At 62.2% G+C, this 27,375-nt stretch overlaps 1 protein-coding gene across 1 annotated transcript in view; it reads left to right on the plus strand.

Moving 5' to 3' along the window:
- The first annotated feature begins 3,190 nt into the window (after positions 1-3,190).
- CACNA1F (calcium voltage-gated channel subunit alpha1 F) overlaps positions 3,191-27,375 on the plus strand; it is a 25,696-nt gene continuing 1,511 nt past the window's right edge. The window contains exons 1-43 of the mRNA XM_059834566.1: positions 3,191-3,218; positions 3,477-3,720; positions 3,912-4,017; positions 4,503-4,642; positions 4,742-4,884; positions 4,983-5,135; positions 5,598-5,794; positions 6,063-6,166; positions 6,250-6,404; positions 6,494-6,577; positions 6,705-6,792; positions 7,360-7,386; positions 7,548-7,708; positions 7,807-8,032; positions 8,122-8,329; positions 9,147-9,267; positions 9,546-9,627; positions 9,763-9,817; positions 9,899-9,956; positions 10,034-10,166; positions 10,923-11,052; positions 11,309-11,368; positions 11,494-11,600; positions 12,642-12,729; positions 13,980-14,087; positions 14,187-14,239; positions 23,328-23,474; positions 23,577-23,778; positions 23,871-24,029; positions 24,195-24,305; positions 24,420-24,503; positions 24,676-24,696; positions 24,783-24,911; positions 24,990-25,055; positions 25,150-25,241; positions 25,666-25,825; positions 26,070-26,197; positions 26,308-26,404; positions 26,485-26,587; positions 26,691-26,792; positions 26,893-27,023; positions 27,097-27,222; positions 27,321-27,344. Coding sequence (XP_059690549.1) covers positions 3,191-3,218; positions 3,477-3,720; positions 3,912-4,017; positions 4,503-4,642; positions 4,742-4,884; positions 4,983-5,135; positions 5,598-5,794; positions 6,063-6,166; positions 6,250-6,404; positions 6,494-6,577; positions 6,705-6,792; positions 7,360-7,386; positions 7,548-7,708; positions 7,807-8,032; positions 8,122-8,329; positions 9,147-9,267; positions 9,546-9,627; positions 9,763-9,817; positions 9,899-9,956; positions 10,034-10,166; positions 10,923-11,052; positions 11,309-11,368; positions 11,494-11,600; positions 12,642-12,729; positions 13,980-14,087; positions 14,187-14,239; positions 23,328-23,474; positions 23,577-23,778; positions 23,871-24,029; positions 24,195-24,305; positions 24,420-24,503; positions 24,676-24,696; positions 24,783-24,911; positions 24,990-25,055; positions 25,150-25,241; positions 25,666-25,825; positions 26,070-26,197; positions 26,308-26,404; positions 26,485-26,587; positions 26,691-26,792; positions 26,893-27,023; positions 27,097-27,222; positions 27,321-27,344 — 4,941 coding nt within the window. The remainder of the gene's footprint in view (positions 3,219-3,476; positions 3,721-3,911; positions 4,018-4,502; positions 4,643-4,741; positions 4,885-4,982; positions 5,136-5,597; positions 5,795-6,062; positions 6,167-6,249; positions 6,405-6,493; positions 6,578-6,704; positions 6,793-7,359; positions 7,387-7,547; positions 7,709-7,806; positions 8,033-8,121; positions 8,330-9,146; positions 9,268-9,545; positions 9,628-9,762; positions 9,818-9,898; positions 9,957-10,033; positions 10,167-10,922; positions 11,053-11,308; positions 11,369-11,493; positions 11,601-12,641; positions 12,730-13,979; positions 14,088-14,186; positions 14,240-23,327; positions 23,475-23,576; positions 23,779-23,870; positions 24,030-24,194; positions 24,306-24,419; positions 24,504-24,675; positions 24,697-24,782; positions 24,912-24,989; positions 25,056-25,149; positions 25,242-25,665; positions 25,826-26,069; positions 26,198-26,307; positions 26,405-26,484; positions 26,588-26,690; positions 26,793-26,892; positions 27,024-27,096; positions 27,223-27,320; positions 27,345-27,375) is intronic.

A 27,375-nucleotide genomic window follows, 5' to 3' on the forward strand; every position in this document is an offset into this window, starting at 1 on the left:
TCCCCAAAATTCCTCAGTGACCCCCCCCCAAACCTCCCCCAGGGTGTCCCCCCCACCCCAAAACTCCTCGGGGTCCCCCCCCAACCTACCAGGGGTCCCCCCACACCCCCAGACCCCCCCAAAATTCCTCAGTGACCCCCCCCCAAACCTCCCCCAGGGTGTCCCCCCCACACCCCAAAACTCCTCGGGGTCCCCCCCCCCCAAACCTACCAGGGGTCCCCCCACACCCCCAGACCCCCCCCAAACCTCCCCCAGGGTGTCCCCCCACCCCAAAACTCCTCGGGGGTCCCCCCCAGTGACCCCCCCAAACCTACCACTGCCCCCCCCCAAATTCCTTAGGATCCCCCCCATAACCCCCCCCCGGGGTCCTCCCCCCCGTCAGTCCCTCCCCCCCCCCGACCCCCCAAAACTCTTCAGTGCCCCCCCCATCCCACCCCACCCCCCAAAATCCCCGGGGTCCCCCCCCCCGCCTCCAACCCCCCCCCATCCCACCCCCCGACTCACGTCCCCGCCTGCCGCAGGGAGTGGATCAGGATTTTGTCCACCTCCTCCATGTTGGGGGGGTCGGGGGGGGCCCCCAAATCCTGCGGGGGGGGGGTGGGGGGGGGTTGGGGGGACCCCCGCGCTCCCGCAGCCCCGCGAGCCCGCGGAGAGTCACGTGAGGCGGGGCCCGGCGCGGAACCGAGGCTGCCCCGCGCGGGGCACGACGGGAGTTGTAGTCCGCGGCGTGCGCGGGGCACGACGGGAGTTGGAGGCGGCGCGGCGGAGGCGGGAAACTGAGGGGGCGCGAGGCGCGGCGGGGAATGGCGGCCGTGAGGGGGAAAACGGCGGCTGTGAGGGGGAAATGGCACCTGTGAGGAGAGGCTGAGGAGGGAAATGGTGCTGAGAGGGGGCGGCTGAAGGGGGAAAAGGCGACTGTGGAGTTTGAGGGGTGGTTGAGGGGAAAATGGCGCCTGTGAGGGGTGGTGAAGGGGAAATGGCGCCTGTGAGGGGGCAGCTGAGGGGGAAATGGTGGCCATGAGGAGTGGTGAAGGGGGAAATGGCGCCCGTGAGTGGTGGATGAGGAAAATGGTGCCCGTGAAGGATGAGGAAGGGGGGAAACGGCGGCCGTGAGGGGTGGTGGAGGGGAAACGGCGGCCGTGAGGGGTGGTGGAGGGGAAACGGCGGCCGTGAGGGGTGGTTGAGGGGGAAATGGTGGCTGTGAGTGGTGGCTGAGGGGAAAACAGCGGCTGTGAGGGGTGGATGAGGAAAATGGTACCCGTGAAGGGTGAGGAAAGGGGGAAATGGCGGCCGTGAGGGGTGGTGGAAGGAAGAAATGGTGCCTGTGAGGGGCGGTTGAGGAGGGAAATGGTGCTGTGAGGGGAGGCTGAGGCGGGAAATGGCGACTGTGGAGTTTGAGGGGTGGTTGAGGGGAAAATGGCGCCTGTGAGGGGTGGTGAAGGGGAAATGGCGCCTGTGAGGGGCAGCTGAGGGGGAAATGGTGGCCATGAGGGGTGGTTGAGGGGGAAATGGCGGCCATGAGGAATGGTGAAGGGGGGAAATGGCGCCCGTGAGTGGTGGATGAGGAAAATGGCGTGAAGGATGAGGAAGGGGGGGAAACGGCGGCCGTGAGGGGTGGTGAAGGGGAAACGGCGGCCATGAGGGGTGGTTGAGGGGGAAATGGTGGCTGTGAGCGGTGGCTGAGGGGGAAAACGGCGTCTGTGAGGGGTGGATGAGGAAAATGGTACCCGTGAAGGGTGAGGAAAGGGGGGAAATGGCGGCCGTGAGGGGTGGTGGAAGGAAAAAATGGTGCCTGTGAGGGGCGGTTGAGGGGGAAATGGCAGCCATGAGAGGTGGTGAAGGGGAAATGGCACCTGTGAGGGGCGACTAAGGGGGAAATGGCACCTGTGAGGGGCGACTGAGGGGGAAACGGTGCTGTGAGGGGCGGCTGAGGGGGAAATGGTGCTGTGAGGGGCGGCTGAGGGGAAATGGCGGCCATGAGGGGTGAGGAAGGGGGGAAATGGCGCCCGTGAGGGGTGGATGAGGAAAATGGCGCCTCTGAAGGATGAGGAAGGGGGAAATGGCAGCCGTGAGAGGTGGATGAGGGGGGAAATAGTGCCTGTGAGGGTCGGCTGAGGGGGAAATGGTGGCCATGAGGGGTGGTGAAGGGGAAATGGCGGCTGTGAGCTGTGGCTGAGCGGGAATTGGTGGCTGTGAGGGGCAGTTGAGGGGGAAAGGGTGGCCATGAAGGGTGAGGAAAGGGGGAAATGGCGCCCGTGAGGCGTGGATGAGGAAAACGGCACCCATGAAGGGTGAGGAAGGGGGGAAACAGTGCCTATGAGGGGCGGCTGAGGGGGGAAATGGCGGCCCTGAGGGGTAGCTGAGGGGGAAATGGCGGCTATGAGGAGCGCTTGAGGGGGAAATGGCTCCTGTGAAGGGTGAGGAAAGGGGGAAATGGCGGCTACAAGGGGTGGATGAGGGGGGGAAATGGTGCCTGTGGAGTTTGCGGGGTGGCTGAGGGAGAAATGGCGCCTGTTTGGGATCTCTGAGGCAGGAAATGGCGTCTGTGGGGTGCGAGAGGCAGCTGAGATAAGAAACAGCGCCGGCACATCCCTCACGCGCGCGTGCCCCGCCCTTGTTCCCTCTCACACGCATGTGCCGCACCCGCGTCCCCACGTACCCGTGTGTCCTGGCCCTGTGTGTCCCCCCCTGCCACCCACACGCCGGTGCCCCCATCCCTCTCATCTTTGCGCCCTTGCTCCCCTTGCACACGCGCCCCGTCCCCCTCACACGCGTGGCGCGGGCCCCGGCACGCGGGCAGCGCCGCCCTCCCCGACTCTGGCACACGCCTTCGTTAAGCCCTTAATCTCCCGCCGGTGACGAGCCGGGGGCCGCAGGACGAGCCGTGGGGAGGGCCCGGGAGCAACCCCAGTGCCCGCAGACCCCCCTAAACCCCCCCCTAAATATCCCCCAACACCCCCCCAAATACCCCCAACACCCCCCCAAATACCCCCCTGTATATCCCCTAAACGCTCCCAAACCCCAACGGATCCCCCAAATCCCCTTGAAAGCCCCTCAGACCATCCCAACACCCCCCAAATCACCATAGGTACCCCAATTCTGTCAGACACCCCTCAAATAACACCCACCCTCCCCAATTCCCTACAGGTACCCCCAGATTTCCACAAACAACCCCCGGACGCCCCTCACCATGTCGGAGTCGGAGGAGAACGGAGAGGGTGAGTCCGGGGACGATCTCGGAGAGGATATGGGGGTCCTTGGGAAGAAGTGGGGCTTCACGGGGGGGGTCCCCAATGAGATATGGGGGTCCTTGAGAGTAGCGGGGGGGGGGTCCCTATGAGATGGGGGGGTTCAGGGGTGGTCCCTGTGTGTCCAGGGGGTCCTGGGGTTGGAGGGCTTTGGGGGGATGTCCGGGAGGGTTTGGGGAGGGGGGGGGTCCTTGTCCCCGCCTTGACCGTCCCCCCCCGCATCGCCAGGACCCCCCAAGGGGCTGCCGTCCTTCGCCGAAGCCATGGGACAGCCCCTGGGGTGGTCGGCAGGCGAAGGCAACGGGGGTCCGGCGGGCAGCGGGACCCCCCCGGGTCATCGTCACCGGCGCCCCCCCCACCCCAAGCACAAGGGTCAGGGCTCCGGGGGGGTCCACCGCTCCCCCCGCGCCCTCTTCTGCCTCCGCCTCAACAACCCCATCCGCCGGGCCGCCATCAGCATCGTCGAGTGGAAGTGAGGGGGCTTTTTTTGGGGGGGGGGACACGACGACAAGTTTTGGGGGGGCCGCGGGGAGACCCAGCCGGCCATGAGACTGTGGGGATGGTGGGGGGGGGTTGTGTGTGCGCGTGTGCAGGTTTGTGGGGGGAATTTGGGGGGCAGCCCCCCCCCCCCCGCCGCTGCCCCCTCCCTCCGCTTAACCCCAGGCCCTTCGACATCCTCATCCTCGCCACCATCTTCGCCAACTGCGTGGCCCTGGGGGTCTACATCCCCTTCCCCGAGGACGACTCCAACACCGCCAACCACAACCTGGTGAGGACCCCCAACCCCTCCCCACCCCCAAATAAAGGGGGGGCACCCAAATAAAGGGGCGCCCGCACGCCTGGGTCCCCTGAAGCGTGTGCCACACGTCTTCCCCTCGCACACGCGTGTGCCATCGCCTTAAGCCGCTTACCCGGCGCCGGGGTGGGCGCTAATCCCGGCTTAGCCGCCCCGGACGCCCGGGGGAGAAGGGGATGCTGGGAAGGGGGTGTGGGGGGGGGGCTTTTGGGTTTGGGGGGGGTCTTCTTGGGTGTGGGGGGGGGTCCCCAAAAGCCACCCTCCCTTGTCCCCCAGGAGAAGGGGACGCCGGGAAGGGTGGCGGGACGCCGGGGTGGGTGGTGGCCCCAGATGCCCTTGTCCCCTGGGAAAAGGGGGTGCTGGGCCAAGCACCCAGGGGGGTCGGGTTATGGGTGCGGGGCATCCCCGGGTGCCTGGGTCCCCCCACTGCCCCCCCTTTTTCCCCCCCCCCTACTTAGGAGCAGGTGGAGTATGTCTTCCTCATCATCTTCACGGTGGAGACCTTCCTGAAGATCATCGCCTACGGGCTGGTCCTGCACCCCAGCGCCTACATCCGCAACGGCTGGAACCTCCTCGACTTCGTCATCGTCGTCGTGGGGTGAGGAGTCGTCCCCGAAAGGAGGGGGGACGGGCACAGGGTGGGTGTGTTTGGGGGGTGCAAATAGGCCCCCCCCCCCAAATAAAATCTCTCCCTCAGGCTCTTCAGCGTCATCCTGGAGCAGGTGTCCCACAAACCCGGCGAAGCCCACCACATGAGCGGCAAACCGGGGGGCTTTGACGTCAAAGCCCTGCGCGCCTTCCGCGTCCTCCGGCCCCTCCGCCTCGTCTCCGGTGTCCCCAGTGAGACCGGGTTTGGGGGTGGGAGGACCCCGCACCGTTTTTTTGGGGGGGTGTGTCTCTTACCAACACCCCCCCACACCTCCTCCTCTTCCCCACAGGCCTCCACATCGTCCTCAACTCCATCATGAAGGCCATGGTGCCGCTGCTGCACATCGCCCTCCTCGTCCTCTTCGTCATCATCATCTACGCCATCATCGGCCTCGAGCTCTTCATCGGCCGCATGCACAAGACCTGCTTCTTCATCGACTCCGGTACGGGGGCGGGGGGGGGGGCCGTGTCGCCGTGCCGTGTGCGCCTGACCCCCCCCGCAGCGTCTGGGACCCCCCCCAGGGGCTCTGGTTCCCGAGTAAAAGGCACTCGGGGGGCCCCCCCCAAACCCTGAGACCCCCCCACACACACCCAGGGCCCCCCAGTGACACCCCAGCGAGGGCACTTGGGGCCCCCCAACACCCTGTCCCCCCCTCCAGTGATCCCAAGCCCCCCCCTCACTCTGTATGAGACCACTCCCCCCCCGCACCCCAATTTTGCCCCCCCCCCAGCCCCTGGACCCCCCCTCCACAGCATGGGGGGGCTCCCAGCCCTCCTTGCTCTACCCCTCCGCACACCAGTACCCCCCAACACCCCAGCCACCCCCCAACCACCATTTTGGGGGTGTTGCCCGCCTCCCCCCCCATTTTGGGGGTCCTAACGCCCCCCTTGCCCCCCCCCCCCAGACCTCGAATCGGAGGACGACCCCTCCCCTTGCGCGTTTTCGGGGCACGGCCGCGCTTGCGTGCAGAACAACACCGAGTGCCGGGGCCGCTGGGAGGGTCCCAACGGCGGCATCACCAACTTCGACAACTTCTTCTTCGCCATGCTCACCGTCTTCCAGTGCATCACCATGGAGGGCTGGACCGACGTTCTCTACTGGGTGAGCACCCCAAAATCCTTACCCCCCCACCTTCTGAGCCCCCCCAAAATCCTTAACCCCCCCCCAGCTCTCCCTCCGCTCACTAAAACCCTCCCCGGGGCCGGGGCGGACCCCCAAACCTCTCTGCCGGCGCCTGAGCGCTGCTCGCACCGCCCCCCCACACCACTGAAGGGTGGATTTGGGGTCCCCCCTCACCCTAAATCCCCCCAAACCCCCACCCCAAATCCCCCCAAACCCCTCCCCAACCACGTCACCCCCCCCCATACAGATGCAGGACGCGATGGGCCACGAGCTCCCCTGGATTTACTTCGTCAGCCTCGTCATCTTCGGCTCCTTCTTCGTCCTCAACCTGGTGCTGGGGGTGCTGAGCGGGTGAGAGCGCCATTAGCGTGTCCTTAGCGTGTCCTTAGCGTGTGCGCGGCGGGGGCGTCACCCACCTGGGCCCCCCCCCCAAGGGAGTTCTCCAAGGAGCGTGAGAAGGCCAAGGCCCGCGGAGACTTCCAGAAGCTGAGGGAGAAGCAGCAGCTGGAGGAAGATCTCCGGGGCTACATGGACTGGATCACCCAGGCCGAGGACCTGGAGGGCGACGAGGACGACCACGAGAAGCACCGTAAGCGACCGTGGGGCTCACGGCCCCCCCCCCCCAAATCCTCAGCACCCCAAAACCTCCGAGGAACGCGCCCCCCCCCCGCCCCGCAGGCCTGACCGCCGAGGACCTGATGGGGAAGCGGAAACCGCGGCTGAAGTGGCTGCGGCACGCCAGCCACTCCACCGACACCCACGGTAACGGCGCCCCCTCCCCGGGCTCCCCAACGTGTTGGGGTGCCCCCCCCACCGCCCCCCAACTTCTCCCCGGACGCCGGGGTGCCCCCCGGCCCTGCGCGGCGCTGACCTTTGACCCCCACCCCAGCCAGCCTCCCCGGCAGCGAGACGACCTCGGTGAACACCGAGACGGCGGGCGAGGAGGAGGCGCCGCCGACCGCCTGCGACCGCTGCCTGTGAGCGCCCAAACGGGGGGGGCCCGGGACCCCCCCCAACTCTGCGAGGCCTCCCGGGACCCCCCCATAGCCCCTGGGACCCCCCAAGACCCTCCTGCCCCCACCCCACGGCCCCCCAATACCCCCCCACCTCCCCCCAAGACACCAACACTGATACTGAGACACCCCCCCAGATCCCTGTGTGCCCCCCCCCAGGACCCCAAAACCAACCCTGGGACCCCCCCCAGCTCCCCCCAATACCTCCCACAGCCCCTGGGACCCCCCCAGATCCCTGTGTGCCCCCCCCCAGGACCCCAAAACCAACCCTGGGACCCCCCCCAGCTCCCCCCAATACCTCCCACAGCCCCTGGGACCCACTTGGGGACCCCAAAACTGACCCCCACAGCTCCTCAAGGCCATCTGAGCCCCCCCCCCATACCCCAGGGAGCCTCTAAGCCCCCCCCAGCACCCCAAAACCCACCCCAGCACCCCTATGACCCCCCCTCAGGTACCCCAAAACACCCCTCTGTCATCTCCCTCGCGCCCCCCCTCAGATTTTGGGGTAACTCTTTGCCTTTCCCTCCTCAGGGGCAAAATCACAAAGACGAAATTCTGGTGAGCGAGGGGAAAAGGGTGAGGGGGGGTGTCAAAAAAAAAAAGGGGGGGGGCCCAACAGCGGGGCGCTGTCTGTAACCCCAACACCTCCCCTCTACCCCCCAAACATCACCGCCCCCCTGCATCCGCCCCCTGTCCCCCCAAATCCCCCCCCATTCCAGGCACCGCCTGCGCCGCCTGAACCGCCTGTGGCGCCGGCGGTGCCGCGGGGCGGTGAAATCCGTCTCCTTCTACTGGACGGTGTTGCTGTTGGTCTTCCTCAACACCCTCACCATCGCCTCCGAGCACCACGGCCAACCCCCCTGGCTCACCCAAACGCAAGGTGCGCCCCCCCCTTCCTCCTCCTCGACACCCCCATCTTCTCAGCGCGGGTTTGGGGGTGTCCTCCGACAACCTCCCCGCGCCCCCCAATTCCCAAAGCCTACGCCAACAAGGCGCTGCTCTCGCTCTTCGCCGCCGAGATGGTGTTGAAGCTGTACGCCCTGGGCCCCGCCCGTTACTACGCCAGCTTCTTCAACCGCTTCGACTGTTTCGTCGTCTGCGGCGGGGTCTTGGAGACGGCCCTGGTGGAGCGCGGCGCCATGGAGCCCCTCGGCATCTCCGTCCTCCGCTGCGTCCGCCTCCTCCGCGTCTTCAAAGTCACCAGGTGAGGGGGGGCCCCGCCCCGCCGACGCCCCGCCGACGCCCCGCCGACGCCCCGCCACCAGTCCCCCCAGTAATCCCAGCGTCCCCCAGGCACTGGGCGTCGCTGAGCAACCTGGTGGGCTCCCTGCTGAACTCCATGAAGTCCATCGCTTCCCTCCTGCTCCTCCTCTTCCTCTTCATCATCATCTTCGCCCTGCTGGGCATGCAGCTCTTCGGGGGGCGCTTCAGCTTCGACGAGACCCAGACCAAGCGCAGCACCTTCGATACCTTCCCTCAGGCGCTCCTCACCGTCTTCCAGGTACCCCAAAAACCCCGAGGGGACCCCGAAACCCATGGGGGGGGACCCCGAAACCCATGGGAGAACCCCAAACCCGTGGGGGGACCCCAAACCCATGGGGGGACCCCAAACCCTGTGGGGGAGCCCGAAACCTGTGGGAGAACCCGAAACACGTGGGGGATTCTGAAACCTGTGGGGAGGGACGGACCCCGAAACCTGTGGGGGGACCCCGAAACCAATGGGGTGACCTCAAAACCTATGGGGTATTCTGAAACCCATGGGGGACCCCTAAACCCGTGGGGGAGCCCAAAAACTGTGGGCAGACTCCTAAACCTGTGGGGGACCCCTAAACCCGTGGGGGACCCCGAAAACTGTGGGGAGACTCCTAAACCCATGGGGGACCCCAAAGCCTGTGGGGGACCCTGAAACCTGTGGGGTGACCCCAAAACCCATGGGGGAACCCCAAAACCTGTGGGGTGACCCCAAAACCCATGGGGGAACCCCAAAACCTGTGGGGAGAGCCTGAAACCTGTGGGGGACCTCGAAGCCCATGTGGAACCCCAAAACCCATGGGAGACCCCCAAACCTGTGGGGAGCCCTGAAACCTCTGGGGAGGCCCCAAAACCCACGGGGGGACCCCAAAACCCCTGAGGCCCCCCCCAAAACACGTCCCCTCACCGTCCCGTAGTCACTCCAGGGTGACGCTGCGCCCTGACGGAGGGGGACTGGGAGGCGGCAGCGTACTGGGAGCACTGGGAGGGGGGTGTACTGGTGGTGTTGGGGGGACGCTGAAGTTTTGGGGTGACCCCGGTGTTTGGGGGACCCCCCCCGCCCCCAGATCCTGACGGGGGAGGACTGGAACGCAGTGATGTACGACGGGATCATGGCCTATGGCGGCCCCGTCTTCCCCGGGATGCTCGTCTGCGTCTACTTCGTCATCCTCTTCATCTGCGGCAACTGTGCGTGGGCATACTGGGAGGGACTGGGAGGGGGGAGACGGGTAACTGGGAAGGGCTGGGGACAGAGCATGGGGTGACTGGGAGAGACTGGGAACGGAGCACGGGGTAACTGGGGAGCTGGTACGGGAGGCGCCGGGGTTGGGAACGAGAAGCTGAGGGACGGCGTGGGTGCGGTGGGGGGGGTGACTGGGAGCAGGAGTGAACCCAGCAAGAGGGGAACTGGGAGTGTACTGGGAGCGTACTGGGAGGATACTGGGAGCACTGGTTCCTCTCCGCAGACATCCTCCTCAACGTCTTCTTGGCCATCGCTGTCGACAACCTGGCCGACGCCGACAACATCAACTCGGGGGCCGATAAAAAGTGAGCACGGATGCTTGTGTCCCCCCTTTTTTTTTTGGGGGGGGGGGGGGGCACCCGGACGCCTGTGTCCTTTGGGGGGGCACCCGGACACCTGTGTCCTCGAGCTGAGCCCCCCCACTGCCCCCCCAAAACCAGGGACAAGCCCGGGGAGGTGGAATCCGGCGCCGGGAGCCCGGAGGTGAGGGTGAAGGTGAGTGGGAGCGGGATGTGCCCCCCCCCGCCCCAAAACGCGCCCGCCCCTCGCACGCTCAGCCCCCCCCTTCCTCCCCAGGTTGAGGGGGAGCAGCCGGAGGAGGAGGAGGAGGAGGAGGAAGAGGGGAGCGAGGAAGGTGAGTGTCACCGCCCGGACGCCGGGGTCTGCGGGTGGCGGGGGGTGACGCCGCCCCGACGGCCGGGTCCCTTGCAGGTGACGAGGAGGCCGGGGGGGAGCGGGACAGTCTGGGGGGGGCCCGGCTGGAGTCGCTGGAGGAGCCCCCCAAAAGCAAGGTGGTGCCGATCCCCGAGGGCAGCGCCTTCTTCCTGCTGGGCAGCACCAACCCGTGAGAGAGGGGACTGGGAGGACTGGTGCCGGGGGCACTGGGAGCACTGGGAGCACTGGGGCTGGAGGGCTGGGGGCACTGGGAACACTGGGGCTGGGGGACTGGGAGCACTGGGGCTGGGGACACTAAGAACACCAGGGGACTGGGGACACAAGGGACATGGGGGGACTGGGGACACAAACTGGGGATACTGGGAGCACTGGGGCTGGGGGCACTGGGAACACTGGGAACACTGGGGCTGGGGGACTGGGAGCACTGGGGCTGGGGACACTAAGAACACCGGGGGACTGGGACGGGGGATACAAGGGACATGGGGGGACTGGGGACACAAACTGGGGATACTGGGAGCACTGGGGCTGGGGGGCTGGGGGCACTGGGAACACTGGGAGCACTGGGGCTGGGGGCACTGGGAGCACTGGGGCTGGGGGACTGGGACTGGGACTGGGAGCACTGGGGCTGGGGACACTTAAGAACACTGGGGGACTGGGACGGGGGACACAAGGGACATGGGGGGACTGGGGACACAAACTGGCGATACTGGGAGCACTGGGAGTGGAGGGTAGGGGGCACTGGGAACACTGGTGCTGGGGGCACTGGGGGACTGGCGCTGGCGTACGGTGGGGACTGGGGACACTGGAGGGGAAACTGGAGGGAACTGGGACTAACTGGAGTGGGGTAACACGCTGTAGGGGGGGCCTGGGAGTGCTGGGGGAGGGGCGCACTGGGAGTAACTGGGAGCACTGGTGCTCCGCGCAGGCTGCGGGTGCGGTGCCACGCCCTCATCCACCACCACGTCTTCACCAACCTCATCCTCGTCTTCATCATCCTCAGCAGCGTCTCGCTGGCCGCCGAGGACCCCGTCCGCGCCCACTCGCCCCGCAACCACGTGGGATACTGGGCAAACTGGGATGAACTGGGACAAACTGGGCGGGGGGGGGGGGTGTGCATAGCCATGTGGGACACAGGATTGGCTCGCCTGGCAATGGCGGGGGCAGAAATATGGGGTGCCGGGGAGAGCTGGGGGGGCTGTGGGGCAGCTTGGGGGGGGCCGGGGGGTGTTGGGGGGGGGCCTGGGGGTGTTTGGGGGGGTCGGGGGGGACTGGGGGGGGGGGTCGGGGTCACCCCATTTCCCCGCCCCCCAGATCCTGGGCTACTTCGACTACGCCTTCACCTCCATCTTCACCGTGGAGATCCTGCTCAAGGTACACGGGGGGCCTGGGGGGGTCCCCAGGGTTTGGGGGGGGTCCCCAGGGTTTGGGGGGGGTTCGGGAAGGGGGGGGGATCCCCGATGTCGGGGTTCACGGCCTTCCCCCCCCCCCCCCCGCAGATGACGGCCTTCGGCGCCTTCCTGCACAAAGGCTCCTTCTGCCGCAACTGGTTCAACCTCCTCGACCTGCTGGTGGTCGGCGTCTCCCTCATCTCCTTCGGCATCCAGTGAGCCGGGCCGGGGGGCACTGGGAGGCACTGGGAGCGTTGCTGGGGGCACTGGGAGGGCCACTGGGGGCACTGGGAGGCACTGGGAATCACTGCTGGGGGCACTGGGAGGGCCACTGGGGTCACTGGGAGCGTTGCTGGAAACACTGGGAGGCACTGGGAATCACTGCTGGGGGCATTGGGAATCATGGCTGCGGGCACTGGGAGGCACTGGGAGTGCCACTGGGATCACTGCTGGGGGCACTGGGAGGCACCGGGAGGGCCACTGGGGGCACTGGGAGGCACTGGGAATCACTGCTGGGGGCACTGGGAGTGCCACTGGGATCACTGCTGGGGGTCACTGGGAAGCACCGAGTGCGCCACTGGGGACACTGGGAGGCACTGGGAATCACTGCTGGGGGCACTGGGAGTGCCACTGGGAGGGCCACTGGGGGCACTGGGACCGTTGCTGGAAGCACTGGGAGGCACTGGGAATCATGGCTGCGGGCACTGGGAGGCACTGGGAGTGCCACTGGGATCACTGCTGGGGGCACTGGGAGGCACCGGGAGCGCCACTGGGGACACTGGGAGGCACTGGGAATCACTGCTGGGGGCACTGGGAGTGCCACTGGGATCAGTGCTGGGGTCACTGGGAGGCACTGGGAGCGCCGCTGCGACCAACACTGGGAGCGCCACTGGGGGCTCTGGGAGGCACTGGGAATCACTGCTGGGGACACTGGGAGGCACTGGGAGTGCTGCTGGGATTACTGCTGGGGGCACTGGGAGGCACTGGGAATCACTGCTGGGGGCACTGGGAGTGCCGCTGGGATCACTGCTGGGGGCACTGGGAGCGCCACTGGGGGCACTGGGAGGCACTGGGAATCACTGCTGGGGGCACTGGGAGCACCGCTGGGGCCACTGGGAGGCACTGGGAGCGCCGCTGAGATCACTGCTGGAGGCACTGGGAGCGCTGCTGGGGCCAGTGGGGGGGCACTGCTGGGAGGCACTGGGAGGGGCACTGGGGGCACTGGGAGCACTGGTGTCCCCCGACGCCCGCGGCAGCTCCAGCGCCATCTCGGTGGTGAAGATCCTGCGGGTCCTGCGCGTCCTGCGGCCCCTGCGAGCCATCAACCGCGCCAAGGGCCTCAAGGTGCGCCACTGGGAGCACTGGGAGGCACTGGGAGGCACTGGGAGGAGGGGCAGGGGGCACCCAGCGGCGCCCGTGGCGTGCTGCGGGCTGGGCCACCGGTTGTACTGGTGGGACTGGGAGCACTGGGGCGTGGTGTTACTGGTGTCACTGGGGTGACGGCAGTGGGAGCACGGGTGTCCCCAGCACACGGTGCTGCTGATGGCACTGGTGGCACGGGGGTCCCTGACGTCCCCCTGTCCCTGTGTCTCGGTGTCCCCGATAGCTGGGGGTCCCTGATGTCCCGGTGTCCCCCGTGTCCGTGTGTCCTGGTGTCCTAACGTCTGTGTGTCCGTTGTACCGGTGTCACAGCTGTCCCCGGCGTCCCAGCGTCCTAATGTCCCTGTGTCCCTGTCGTAGTGGTGTCACAGCTGTCCCCGGTGTCCGTGTGTCCCTGTCATACCGGTGTCACACCTGTCCCCGGTGTCCGTGCGTCCCGGTGTCCTAATGTCCGTGTGTCCCTGTCATAGTGGTGTCACAGCTGTCCCCAGTGTCCCTGACGTCCCAATGTCCTAACGTCCGTGTGTCCCTGTCATACCGGTGTCACAGCTGTCCCCGGTGTCCGTGTGTCCCCATCATAGTGGTGTCACAGCTGTCCCCAGTGTCCCTGACGTCCCAATGTCCTAACGTCCGTGTGTCCCTGTCATACCGGTGTCACAGCTGTCCCCGGTGTCCGTGCGTCCCGGTGTCCTAATGTCCGTGTGTCCCTGTCATAGTGGTGTCACAGCTGTCCCCAGTGTCCCTGACGTCCCAATGTCCTAACGTCCGTGTGTCCCTGTCATACCGGTGTCACAGCTGTCCCCGATGTCCGTGTGTCCCGGTGTCCTAACGTCCGTGTGTCCCCGTCATAGTGGTGTCACAGCTGTCCCCAGTGCCCCTGACGTCCCAATGTCCTAACGTCCGTGTGTCCCTGTCATACCGGTGTCACAGCTGTCCCCGGTGTCCGTGCGTCCCGGTGTCCTAATGTCCGTGTGTCCCTGTCATAGTGGTGTCACAGCTGTCCCCAGTGTCCCTGACGTCCCAATGTCCTAACGTCCGTGTGTCCCTGTCGCCGCGGTGTCACAGGCGTCCCCGTTGTTCCCGCTGTCCCAGTGTCCTGCCGTCCGGCTGTCCCCAGCGTCCTGCTGTCCCCAACATCCCGGTGTCTCTGGTGGTGTCCCCGGTGGCCGCCTGTCCCCGGTGTCCCCCACGTCCGCCTGTCCCTCTGTCCCCAGCACGTGGTGCAGTGCGTCTTCGTGGCCATCCGCACCATCGGGAACATCATGATCGTCACCACGCTGCTGCAGTTCATGTTCGCCTGCATCGGGGTGCAGCTCTTCAAGGTGGGGGACACCCCCGCTCCCGGGGGGCCCCCCGACACCCCCACACTGCTGGGGGGCCCCGGGCCCCCCCGGGCCCCCCCTGACCCCCCGTGTCCCCAGGGCAAGTTCTACAGCTGCACCGACGAGGCCAAGCACACGCCCGGAGAGTGCAAGTGGGTCCCGCCCCCCGCCCCGCCCTGCCCCGCCCCGGCGGTCCCCGAGGGGGAGGGGGAGTGGGGGGTGAGGGTGCGAAGTGAGCGTAGCGCGAGTGTGGGCTGAGTGTGTGTGGTGAGTGAGGGTAGGGGGAGTGTGGGTGTGAGTGCGGGCTTGAGTGTGAGTGCTGGCTGAGTGTAGATTGAGTGTGAGTGTGTGTTGCTTGAGTGTGAGTGTAGATGTGACTGTAGGCTGAGTGTGAGTGTAGAACTGAGTGTAAGCTGACTGTGAGTGTAGCTTGAGTGAGTGTAGGCTGAGTGTGAGTGCAGGCTGAGTGTAGATTGTGAGTGTAGCATGAGTGAGTGTAGCTTAAGCGTGAGCGTAGGCCGAGTGTGACGAGTATCAGTGTAGGGTGAGGGTGAGTATAGTGAGTGTGGCTTGAGTGTGAGTGTGGCTTGAGTGTAGGTGGGGTGTGAACAATGTAAGTGTAGAGGTTGTGAGTGTGAGCATAGGCGGAGTGTGAGTGCAGGCTGAGTGTAGCTTGAGGGTGAGTGTGTGTATAGAGGTTGTGAGTGCAGATTGAGTGTAGGCTCAGTGTGAGTGTACACATGAGTGCAGGCTGTGTGAGTGCAGCTTGAGTGTGAGTGTAGTGTGAGTGTAGGCTGAGTGTAAGGTGAGTATGAGTTTAGCTTGAGAGTGAGTGCAGGCTGAGTGTCGAGTGAGTGTAGCTTGAGTGTGAGTGTAGACATATGCTTAGGCTGTGTGTGAATGTGGCCTGAGTGAGTGCAGGCTGAATGTGAGTGCGGGCTGAGTGTAGATTGAGTGTGAGTGTAGCTGAAGCGTGAATGTAGGCTGAGTGTGAGAGTGAGTATTGGTAGAGGGCGAGTGTGAGCGTAGGGTGAGTGTGGCTTGAGTGTCGGCTGTGAGTGTAGGTCGAGCGTGACGTGAATGTAAGTGTAGAGGTTGTGAGTGTGAATTGAGTGTGAGGGTAGACTGAGCGTAGCTTGAGTGTGAGTGTAGGCTGAGTGTGAGCACAGGCTGTGACTAGGGTGAGTGTGAGTCTAGAGATTGTGAGTATAGATTGAGTGTAGGCGGAGTGTGAGGGTAGATGTGAGTGTAGACGTGAGTGCAGGCTGTGTGAGCGTAGCTTGAGTGTGAGTGTAGACATGAGCTTAGGCTGAGTGTGAGTGTAGCTTGAGTGTGAGTGCAGGCTGAGTGTAGCGTGTGTGTAGCTTGAGTGCAGGTGTAGCTTCGGCTGCATGTAACCTGAGTGTGAGCATTGATTGCTGAGTGCAGGGTGAGGGTGAGTGTAGCTTGAGTGTGAGTGCAGACATGAGCTTAGGCTGTGTGTGAGTGTAGCGTGAGGGTGAGTGTAGGCTGAGACTGTAGATTGAGTGTGAGTCTAGAGCTTGTGAGTGTAGACTGAGTGTAGACTGAGTGTGAGTGCAGACATGAGTGTGAGTGTAGCCTGAGTGTAGGGTGAGGATGAGTATAGTGAGTGTGAGTGTAGGGTTAGTGTGGCGTGAGTGTGAGTGTGGCTTGAGTGTAGGTGGGGTGTGAACAATGTCAGTGTAGAGGCTGTGAGTGTGAGCATAGGCGGAGTGTGAGTGCAGGCTGAGTGTGGCTTGAGGGTGAGTGTAGGGTGAGTATGTGCATAGAGGTTGTGAGTGCAGATTGAGTGTAGGCTCAGTGTGAGTGTACACATGAGTGCAGGCTGTGTGAGTGCAGCCTGAGTGTCACTTGAGTGAGTGTAGCTTGAGTGTGAGTGTAGACATGCGCTTAGGCTGCGTGTGAGTGTGGCCTGAGTGAGTGTAGGCTTGAGTGTGAGTGCAGGCTGAGTGTAGCGTGAGAGTGAGTGTAGGCTCAGTGTGAGTGCAGTGTGAGTGTAGCTTGAGTGTGAGTGCAGGCTGAGTGTAGCGTGTGTGTAGGTTGAGTGCAGGTGTAGCTTCGGCTGCATGTGAGTGTAGCCTGAGTGTGAGCATTGACTGTGAGTGTAGGATGAGGCTGAGTGTGAGTTTAGGCTGAGTGTGAGTGCAGACATGAGTGTAGGCTGAGTGTGAGTGCAAGCTGAGTATGAGTGTGGCTTGAGTGTGAGTGTAGCTTGAGTGTGAGTGTAGGCTTGAGTGTGTAGAGGTTGTGAGTGTAGACTAAGTGTGAGGGTAGAGAGTGAGTGTTGGGTGAGTGTACACCTGAGTGCAGGCTGTGTGTGTAGATGTGAGTGTAGACGTGAGTGTATGCTTGAGTGTGAGTGCAGGCTGACTGTAGCTTGAGTGTGAGTGTAGACATGCGCTTAGGCTGCGTGTGAGTGTGGCCTGAGTGTGAGTGTTCATTGTGAGTGTAGCATGAGGGTGAGTGTAGACATGAATGTGAGTGTAGACCTGAGTGTAAGCTGAGTATGAGTGTAGCTTGAGTGTGAGTGTAGGCTCAGGGTGAGTGTAGGCTGAATGTGTCGAGGGTGAGTGCAGGGTGAGTGTAGGCTAAGTGTGAGTGTGTAGCTTGAGTGTGGGCTCAGTGTGAGTGTAGCTTGAGTGTGAGTGTAGACACGCGCTTAGGCTGCGTGTGAGTGTAGCTGAATGTGAGTATTGATTGTGAGTATAGGGTGTGAGTTTAGGGTGAGTGTGAGTGCAAGCAGAGTATGAGTGCAGCTTGAGTGTGAGTGTAGGCTGAATGTGAGTGTGAGTGTAGCCTGAGTGTGAGTGTAGACAGGAGCTTAGACTGAGTGGGTTGGCTGAACGTGAGTGTTGATTTTGAGTGTAGGGTGGATGAGTGTGAGTGTAGGCTGAGTGTGAGTGTAGGCTGAGTGTGAGTGTTTGTTTTGAGTGTACGGTGACTGAATGTGAGTTTAGGGCGAGTGTGAGTGCGGGCATGAGTGTAGGCTGAGCATGAGTGTGGCTTGAGTGTGAGTGTAGGGTTGAGTGTGAGTTCAGGGTTGAGTGTGCGTATAGGGGTTGTGAGTGTAGACTAAGTGTGAGGGTAGAGAGTGAGTGTTGGGTGGGTGTACACCTGAGTGCAGGCTGTGTGTGTAGATGTGAGTGAGTGTAGACGTGAGTGTGGGCTGAGTGCAAGCTGAGTATGAGTGCAGTGTGACTGTACACTTGAGTGTGAGTGCAGGCTGTAGCTTGAGTGTGAGTGCAGACATGAGCTTAGACTGCGTGTGAGTGTAGCTGAGTGTGAGTGTAGCCTCACTGTGGGTGTAGGGTGAGTGTGAGTTTAGGCTGAGTGTGAGTGTAGCTTGAGTGTGAGTGTAGGCTGAGACTGTAGATTGAGTGTGAGTCTGGAGGTTGTGAGTGTAGACCGAGGGTAGACATGAGTGTGAGAGTAGCCATGAGTGCAGGTTGAGTGTGAGTGTAGGTTGAGTGTGAGTGCAGACATGAGTGTGAGTGTAGTTTGAGTGTGAGTGTACACATGAGTGCAGGCTGTGTGAGTGTAGGCATATGAATGTGAGAGTAGACATGAGTGAGTGCAAGCTGAGTGTAGCTTGAGTGTGAGTGTAGGCTCAGTGTGAGTGTAGGCTGAATGAGAGTGTTGACTGTGAGGGTGTGTTTAGGCTGAGTGTGAGTGTAGCTTGAGTGTGAGTGTAGCTTGAGTGTGAGTGTAGGCTCAGTGAGAGTGTTGACTGTGAGGGTGTGTTTAGGCTGAGTGTGAGTGTAGGGTGAGGGTAGACTGAGTGTGAGACTGGAGGTTGTGACTATAGACTGAGTGTCAGCTGAGTGTGAGGGTTGACATGAGTGAGTGTAGATGTGAGTGCAGGCTGAGTGTCGTTTGTGAGTGCAGGGTGAGGCTGAGGGCGAGTTCAGGGTGAGTGTGAGTGCAGGCTGAGTGTGCAAGCTGAGTATGAGTGTTGCTTGAGTGTGAGTGTAGGCTGAGTGTGAGTGTAGACTGAGTGTAGACTGAGTGTAGACATGAGCTTAGGCTGTGTGAGTGTAGGCTGAGTGAATGTAGACGTATGAATGTGAGTGTAGACATGAGTGTAGACCTGAGTGTAGCTTGAGTGTGAGTGTAGGCTCAGTGTGAGTGTAGGCTGAGTGCAGCTTGAGTGTGAGTGTAGCTTGAATGTGAGTGTAGACAGGCGTGTAGCCTAAGTGTGAGTGTCAGCTGAACGTGAGTGTTGGTTTTGAGTGTAGGGTGAGTGTGAGTGTAGCCTGAGTGTAGGGTGAGTGCGAGTATAATGAGTGTGAGCGTAGGTTGAGTGTGAGTGTAGGGTTAGTGTGGCTTGAGTGTGAGTGTGGCTTGAGTGTAGGTGGTGTGTGAACAATGTCAGTGTAGACGCTGTGAGTGTGAGCATAGGCGGAGTGTGAGTGCAGGCTGAGTGTGGCTTGAGTGTGAGTGTAGGGTGAGTGTAAGCTGAGTATGAGTGTAGCATGAGTGTGAGTGCAGGCTGAGTGTAGCATGAGTGTGTGTAGGTTGAGTGCAGGTGTAGCTTAGGCTGTGAGTGTAGCCTGAGTGTGAGCATTGATTGCTGAGTGCAGGGTGAGGGTGAGTGTGTCAGCTGAATGTGAGTGATGAATATGAGTTTAGGGCAAGTGTGAGTTTAGGGCGAGTGTGAGTGTGGACATGAGTGTAGGCTGAATGTGAGTGTAGGCTGAGCATGAGTGTAGCTTGAGTGTGAGTGTAGGGTTGAGTGTGAGTTCAGAGTGAGTGTACGTGTAGAGGTTGTGAGTGTAGACTAAGTGTGAGGGTAGACAGTGGTGGGTGGGTGTACACCTGAGTGCAGGCTGTGTGTGTATAGATGTGAGTGAGTGTAGATGGGAGTGTGGGCTGAGTGCAAGCTGAGTATGAGTGCAGTGTGAGTGTACACTTGAGTGAGTGCAGGCTGACTGTAGCTTGAGTGTGAGCGTAGACATGAGCTTAGGCTGCGTGTGAGTGTAGCCTGAGTGTGAGTGTTGATTGTGAGTGTAGCGTGAGGGTGAGTGTAGGCTGAGTGTGGGTGTAGACATGAGCTTAGGCTGAGTGTGAGTGTAGCTTGAGTGTGAGTGGAGGCTGAATGTGAGTGATGATTGTGAGTGCAGGGTGAGGGTGAGTTTAGGGCGAGTTTGAGTGCAGGTGTGACTGTAGCTTGAGTGTGAGTGTAGACACGAGCTTAGGCTGTGTGTGAGTGTAGCTGAGTGTGAGTGTTGATTGTGAGTGTAGTGTGAGGGTGAGTGTAGGCTGAGTGTAGCTTGAGTGTGAGTGTGTGTAGCTTGAGTGTGAGTGTAGCCTGAATATGGGTGTAGGATGAGGGTGAGTGCATTTAGGCTGAGTGTGAGTGTAGCGTGAGCGTGAGTGTAGGCTGAGACTGTAGATTGAGTGTGAGTCTGGAGGTTGTGAGTGTAGACTGAGGGTAGACATGAGTGTGAGTGTAGCTGTGAGTGCAGGCCAAGTGCAGCTTGAGTGGGAGTGCAGGTTGAGTGTGAGTGTAGGCTGAGTGTAGGTTGAGTCTGAGTGTAGACTGAATGTAGGCTGAGTGTGAGTGCAGACATGAGTGTGAGTGCAGACATGAGTGCAGGCTGTGTGAGTGTAGGCATATGAGTGTGAGTGTAGACATGAGTGAGTGTAAGCTGAGTATGAGTGTAGCTTGAGTGTGCGTGTAGGGTGAGGGTGGGTTTAGGGTGAGTGTGAGTGCAGGCTGAGTGCAAGTGTAGACAGGCGCTTAGGCTGCGTGTGAGTGTAGCTGAGTGTGAGTGTTGATTGTGAGTGTAGGGTGAGGGTGAGTTTAGGCTGAGTGTGACTGTAGCTTGAGTGTGAGTGCAAGCTGAGTGTAAGTGCATTTTGAGTGTGAGTGTCGGCTGAATGTGAGTGCAAGTTTAGCTTGAGCGTGAGTGCAGACAGGCGCTTAGGCTGCGCGTGGGCGTACCCTGAGTGTGAGTGTTGGCTGAATGTGAGTGTTGATTGTGAGTGTAGGGTGAGTGTGAGTGTAGACAGGAGCTTAGACTGAGTGTTGATTTTGAGTGTAGCCTGAGTGTGAGCGTCGGCTGAATGTGAGTGTCGATTTTCAGTGTAGGGTGGATGAGTGTGAGTGTAGCCTGAGTGTGAGCGTAGACAGGAGCTGAGCCTGAGTGTCAGCTGAGCGTGAGTGTTGAGTGTAGGGTGAGTGTGAGTGTCAGCTGAATGTGAGTGTTGGTTTTGAGTGTGGATTGTGATTGTGAATGTGTGTTTAGGGCGAGTGTGAGTGCGGATATGAGTGTAGGCTGAGTATGAGTGTAGCTTGAGTGTGAGTGTAGGGTTGAGTGTCAGTTGAGGGTGAGTGTAGATTCTGTGTGTAGAAGTTGTGACTGTAGACTAAGTGTGAGGGTAGACAGTGAGTGTTGGGTGAGTGTACACCTGAGTGCAGGCTGTGTGTGTAGATGTGAGTGAGTGTAGACGTGAGTGTGGGCTGAGTGCAAGCTGAGTATGAGTGCAGTGTGAGTGTACACTTGACTGTGAGTGCAGGCTGTAGTTTGAGTGTGAGTGTAGACATGAGTTTAGGCTGCGTGTGTGTAGCCTGTGAGTGTTGATTGTGAGTGTAGCATGAGGGTGAGTGTAGCCTGAGTGTGGGTGCAGACATGAGCTTAGGCTGAGTGTGAGTGTAGCTTGAGTGTGAGTGTAGACACGAGCTTAGGCTGTGTGTGAGTGTAGCCTGAGTGTGAGTGTTGATTGTGAGTGTAGCGTGAGGCTGAGTGTAGGCTGAGTGTAGCTTGAGTGTGAGTCTAGAGGTTGTGAGTGTAGACTGAGGATAGACGAGTGTGAGAGTAGCTGTGAGCGCAGGCCGAGTGCAGGTTGAGTGTGAGTGTAGGCTGAGTGTAGACTGAGTGTGAGTGCAGACATGGGTGTGAGTGTAGTTTGAGTGTGAGTGTACACCTGAGTGCAGGCTGTGTGTGTAGACGTGAGTGTGGGCTGAGTGCAAGCTGAGTATGAGTGTGGTCTGAGTGTAGGCTTGAGTGTGAGTGCAGGCTGAGTGTGGCTTGAGTGTGAGTGCAGACATGAGCTTAGGCTGTGTGTGAGTATAGCCTGAGTGAGTGTTGACTGTGAGTGTAGCCTGAGTGTGAGTTTTGATTGTGAGTGTAGCATGAGTGTGTGTAGCTTGAGTGTGAGTGTAGCCTGACTGTGGGTGTAGGGTGAGGGTGAGTGTGCATTCAGGATGAGCGTGAGTGTAGGCTGAGATTGAAGATTGAGTGTGAGTCTAGAGGTGAGTGTAGGCTGAGTGTAGGCTGAGTGTGAGGGTAGATATGAGTGTAGGTGTGAGTGCAGGCTGAGTGTGAGTGCAGGCTGAGTGTACTTTGAGTGTGAGTGTAGGGTGAGGCTGAGGGTGAGTGTGAGTGCAGGCTGTGCAAGCTGAGTATGAGTGTAGCTTGAGTGTGAGTGTAGGCTGAATGTGTGAGTGTAGGCTGAGTGCAAGTGTAGACACGCGCTTAGGCTGCATGTGAGTGTAGCTGAGTGTGAGTGTTGATTGTGAGTGTAGGGTGAGGGTGAGTTTAGGCTGAGTGACTGTAGCTTGAGTGTGAGTGTGAGCTGAGTGTAAGTGTAAGCTGAGTATGAGTGCATCTTGAGTGTGAGTGTAGGCTCAGTGTGAGTGTCGGCTGAATGTGAGTGCAAGTGTAGCTTGAGCGTGAGTGCAGACAGGCGCTTAGGCTGCGCGTGGGCGTAGCCTGAGTGTGAGTGTCGGCTGAATGTGAGTGTTGGTTTTGAGTGTAGGGTGGATGAGTGTGAGTGTAGCCTGAGAGTGAGTATAGCTTGAATGTGAGTGTAGACAGGAGCTTAGTCTGAGTGTGAGTGTCAGCTGAACATGAGTGTTGAGTGTGAGTATAGGCTGAGTGTGAGTGTAGCCTGAGTGTGAGTGTTGATTGTGAGTGTAGCGTGAGGGTGAGTGTAGGCTGAGTGTAGCTTGAGTGTGAGTGTGTGTAGCTTGAGTGTGAGTGTAGCCTGAATGTGGGTGTGGGGTGAGGGTGAGTGCATTTAGGCTGAGTGTGAGTGTAGCTTGAGCGTGAGTGTAGGCTGAGAATGTAGATTGAGTGTGAGTCTGGAGGTTGTGAGTGTAGACTGAGGGTAGACATGAGTGTGAGAGTAGCCATGAGTGCAGGTTGAGTGTGAGTGTAGGCTGAGTGTAGACTGTGAGTGCAGACATGAGTGTGAGTGTAGTTTGAGTGTGAGTGTACACCTGAGTGCAGGCTGTGTGTGTAGACGTGAGTGTGGGCTGAGTGCAAGCTGAGTATGAGTGTGGTGTGAGTGTACACTTGAGTGTGAGTGCAGGCTGACTGTAGCTTGAGTGTGAGTGCAGACATGAGCTTAGGCTGTGTGTGAGTGTAGCCTGAGTGTGAGTGTTGATTGTGAGTGTAGCATTAGTGTGTGTAGCTTGAGTGTGAGTGTAGCCTGAATGTGGGTGTAGGGTGAGGGTGAGTGTGCGTTTAGGCTGAGGGTGAGTGTAGCTTGAGTGTGAGTGTAGGCTGAATGTGAGTGTAGCATGAGTGCAAGTGTAGACACACGCTTAGGCTGCATGTGAGTGTAGCTGAATGTGAGTTGATTGTGAGTGTACGATGAGGTGAGTGTTGATTGTGAGTGTAGGGTGAGGGTGAGTTTAGGCTGAGTGTGACTGTAGCTTGAGTGTGAGTGTGAGCTGAGTGTAAGTGCAAGCTGAGTATGAGTGCATCTTGAGTGTGAGTGTAGGCTCAGTGTGAGTGTCAGCTGAATGTGAGTGCAAGTGTAGCGTGAGTGTAGACAGGCACTTAGGCTGTGTGTGAGCGTAGCCTGAGTGTGAGTGTTGGCTGAATGTGAGTGCTGGTTTTGAGTGTAGGGTGGACAAGTGTGAGTGTAGCCTGAGTGTGAGTGTAGCTTGAGTGCAAGTGTAGACAGAAGCTGAGCCTGAGTGTGTCAGCTGAACGTGAGTGTTGAGTGTGAGTGTGGGCTGAGTGTGAGTGTAGGCTGAGTGTGTCAATTTTGAGTGTAGGGTGGACGAGTGTGAGTGTAGCTTGAACGTGAGTGTAGACAGGAGCTGAGCCTGAGTGTGAGCGTCAGCTGAACGTGTTGATTTTGAGTGTAGGGTGAGTGTCGGCTGAGTGTGAGTGCCGCGGCGGGCGGGGGCTCCTTCACCGTGCCCCGCCCCGGACGCGGGAGTGTCCCGGCTGTCCCCTACCCGCCGCCCCCCACCCCGCGCAGGGGCACCTTCCTGGTGTACAAGGACGGGGACGTCGCCCACCCCTCGGTGCGGGAGCGCCTGTGGCACAACAGCGACTTCAACTTCGACAACGTGCTGGCGGGGATGATGGCGCTCTTCACCGTCTCCACCTTCGAGGGCTGGCCCGCGTGAGTCGGCCGGCACCGGGCGGGGGGCGATGGCGCCCCGACCCCCACGCGGGGGGTACCTCACGCGCGTTCCACCACACACACCCCCCCACCGCGCCGCAGGCTGCTGTACAAGGCCATCGACGCCAACGCCGAGGACCAGGGTCCCATCTACAACTACCGGGTGGAGATCTCCATCTTCTTCATCGTCTACATCATCGTCATCGCCTTCTTCATGATGAACATCTTTGTCGGCTTCGTCATCATCACCTTCCGGGCGCAGGGGGAGAACGAGTACCGCAACTGCGAGCTGGACAAGAACCAGGTGCCCGAGGAGGCCGCGGCGTCGCCTCGTCACCTGGTGCGCCATGGCGGTGTCCCCCGTGGCAGCCGGTTGTGTCCCCCCCGTCTCTGCAGCGGCAGTGCGTGGAGTACGCCCTGAAGGCGCAGCCGCTGCGGCGCTACATCCCCAAGAACCGCAGCCAGTACCGCGTCTGGGCCATGGTCAACTCCACCGCCTTCGAGTACATCATGTTCGTCCTCATCCTCCTCAACACCATCGCCCTGGCTGTCCAGGTGGGGCTGGGGGGGACAGGGACCCTAAAGGGGCAAGTGGGGACCTGGGGGGGCAGTTAATGGGGACTGGGGGGGGAAAGGGGCAGTGGGGGACACTTGGGCACCCTGAGGGGTCTTGGGGGGGGCAGTTAAGGACCGCCCCCCCGTCCGTCTGTCCCCCCCCAGCACTACGAGCAGTCCAAGCCCTTCAACTACGTGATGGACCTGCTCAACATGGTGTTCACGGGGCTCTTCACCGTCGAGATGGTGCTCAAGATCATCGCCTTCAAACCCCGGGTAGGCTCCCACAGGGATGGGGGGGGACACACACGTCGCACGAGGAGGGGGGGACACGTCGCACGAGGAGGGGGGGCCCTCACCACCTCGCCCCCCCCACCTCCGCGTACGCAGCACTACTTCTGCGACGCCTGGAACACCTTCGACGCCCTCATCGTGGTGGGCAGTGTGGTGGACATCGCCGTCACCGAGGTCAACGTGAGTTGTCACACCCCCCGCAGCCTTTTTCCTGGGGGGGTGCCCTGGAACGGGGTGTGGGGGGGGAGTATCCGGGACGCCTGGGTGTCCCTCCGCGTGTCCGTGGTCCTCGCGCACATCTGTCTGTCTCCATCCATCTCCATCTGTGGTTCCTCACGCCTGCGTGTGACAGAACGGGGGGCACGTTGGTGAGGTATGGGGGTGTCCTCCAGGGGGGCGGGGGGGGGGGGCAGGAGTTTTGGGGTCCCCCTCACCCCCCCGCCGTGCCCCCCCCGGCAGAGCTCGGAGGACAGCTCCCGCATCTCCATCACCTTCTTCCGGCTCTTCCGGGTGATGCGGCTGGTGAAGCTGCTCTCCAAGGGCGAGGGCATCCGCACGCTGCTCTGGACCTTCGTCAAGTCCTTCCAGGTGGGACACGGCGGGGCGGGGCAGGGCGGGGCACGACACACCCACACCCCCCCTCACTCCCCTGCCCGCCCCGCCCAGGCCCTGCCCTACGTCGCCCTCCTCATCGCCATGATCTTCTTCATCTACGCCGTCATCGGCATGCAGGTGAGGGGCCTGCGCGAGGGGCGGGCGGGGCGGGGCGGGGCAGGGGGGGCCGCAAGCCCCCAGCCCCCCCCGTGCCCCCCCCGTGCCCCCCCAGACCTTCGGGAAGGTGGCGCTGCAGGACGGGACCCAGATCAACCGCAACAACAACTTCCAGACCTTCCCCCAGGCCGTGCTGCTGCTCTTCAGGTGGGCCCGGGGCCCTATGGGGGCCCTATGGGGGCCCTATGGCACCTGGGGGGGGCTCTGGGGTCCCCCATGGGATCTGGGGGTGGGGGGGGTGTCCCTTCGGGGTCTTTATTGGGTCCCCGTGGAGTTCTACAGCCCCCCCCGGGTTCCTGTGGAATCCCTATAGGGTCCTTGTGGGGTCCCTATAGGGTCCCTGTGGGCTCCCGGCAGCGTCCCTATGGCGTCCATGGGGTTCCTATAGGGCTCGCCCAAGGCCTGTGCGTCCCTGCAGGGCTGCTCTATAGGGCGCCTGCACCACATCTATAGGGGGGGGCCTGGCAGGAGACGGCACCAGGGCTTGCGGAGGGCAGAGGGGGGGGGCCTGCAGGGGCCCTATAGGGTCCGGAGGGGCCCTATAGGGCGGCGCGGGGTGTGTGGGGCGCAGGTGCGCCACGGGGGAGGCCTGGCAGGAGATCATGCTGGCCAGCCTGCCGGGCAAGCGCTGCGACCCCGAGTCGGACGCGGGGCCGGGCGAGGAGTTCACCTGCGGCAGCAACTTCGCCATCGTCTACTTCATCAGCTTCTTCATGCTCTGCGCCTTTCTGGTGAGCCCCCCCCCACGGCGCCGCTGCCCCACGGTGCCAGTACCCCACGGCGCCACAGCCCCACGGCGCAGCCCGTCTCCCCGGGGGGCCCCCAAAACGCCGCTCAGCCCCGAGCAACATCAACGGCCCTGCCCCGTAGCAAGAGCCCCGGCTGCGCAGCACCAGCCCCGCCCCACGGCACCAGCCCCTGGGGCGGCTCCTGACACCCCCAACGGCGCGTTCCCCCCCCCCTGCTGCCCCCCAGATCATCAACCTCTTTGTGGCGGTGATCATGGACAACTTCGACTACCTGACGCGCGACTGGTCCATCCTGGGCCCCCACCACCTGGACGAGTTCAAGCGCGTCTGGTCCGAGTACGACCCCGCGGCCAGGTCTGTCACCGTCGCACCCCCCCGCGCCGGGGGACACACAGGCGCACCCAAGCGTCCGCGTGTTGTCTCTGTGTGTGTGTGTCCCTAATTGTGACCCCCCCACCCTGCAGGGGCCGCATCAAGCACCTGGACGTGGTGACGCTGCTGCGGCGGATCCAGCCCCCCCTGGGCTTCGGGAAGCTCTGCCCCCACCGCGTCGCCTGCAAGGTCGGCGAGGGGGGGGCCCTTGCGAGGGGGCCGGGGGGGCACCCGGCCGCCTGGGTTGACGGCCCCCCCCTCCTCGCCAGCGCCTGGTGGCCATGAACATGCCCCTCAACTCGGACGGGACGGTGACCTTCAACGCCACCCTCTTCGCCCTGGTCCGCACCTCCCTCAAGATCAAGACGGAAGGTTGGGAATTGGGGTCCCCCCGTGGGACAGCGGGGTGTGACAGTCGGGGCGGGGGCGCGCGCAGACACCACACGCACACACTCGCACCCCCCAACCGCGCCAGGGAACCTGGACGTGGCCAACAAAGAGCTGCGTGCCGTGGTCAAGAAGATCTGGAAGAGGACGAAGCCCAAGCTGCTGGACGAGGTCATCCCCCCGCCCGAGGGTGAGCCAGTGTGTGCCCCCCCCGCCCCAGGCCCCTTGTGGGGGGCCACCCCGCGGGGACCCCGGCCCCCCTGACGCTGCCGTGTCCCCACTCCCCGCAGAGGAGGAGGTCACGGTGGGGAAGTTCTACGCCACGTTCCTGATCCAGGACTATTTCCGCAAGTTCCGGCGGCGGAAGGAGCGGGGGATGCTAGGCCCCGACGCCGGCCCCAGCAACGAGTGTGCGCTCCAGGTGTGGGGGGGGTCGGGGGTACCCCCGGGGGCGGGGGTCGCCGCGGTGACACCCACCGCCCCCCCCACCCCAGGCCGGGCTGCAGACGCTGCAGGCGCTGGGCCCCGAGATGCGGCGGGCGCTGAGCTGCGACCTGGAGGGCGACGAGGCACCACCCGCCACCACCGCGACCGAGGAAGAGGAGCAGCTGACCTACGCCGTAAGCCCCGCCCCTCTCCCGTAGGCCACGCCTACCGGCCGCCCCCTTGCCTGGCAGGCCGCGCCCACCGACAAAAAGCCCCGCCCCTCTGTCCGCAGGCCCCCGAGACCCTGTACGGCTCCGCCCCCAGCCCGCCCCTCCCGGGGGAGCCCC

The sequence above is a fragment of the Gavia stellata genome, unplaced genomic scaffold, assembly GCF_030936135.1.
Source record: "Gavia stellata isolate bGavSte3 unplaced genomic scaffold, bGavSte3.hap2 HAP2_SCAFFOLD_814, whole genome shotgun sequence".
NCBI classification, from domain to species: domain Eukaryota; kingdom Metazoa; phylum Chordata; class Aves; order Gaviiformes; family Gaviidae; genus Gavia; species Gavia stellata.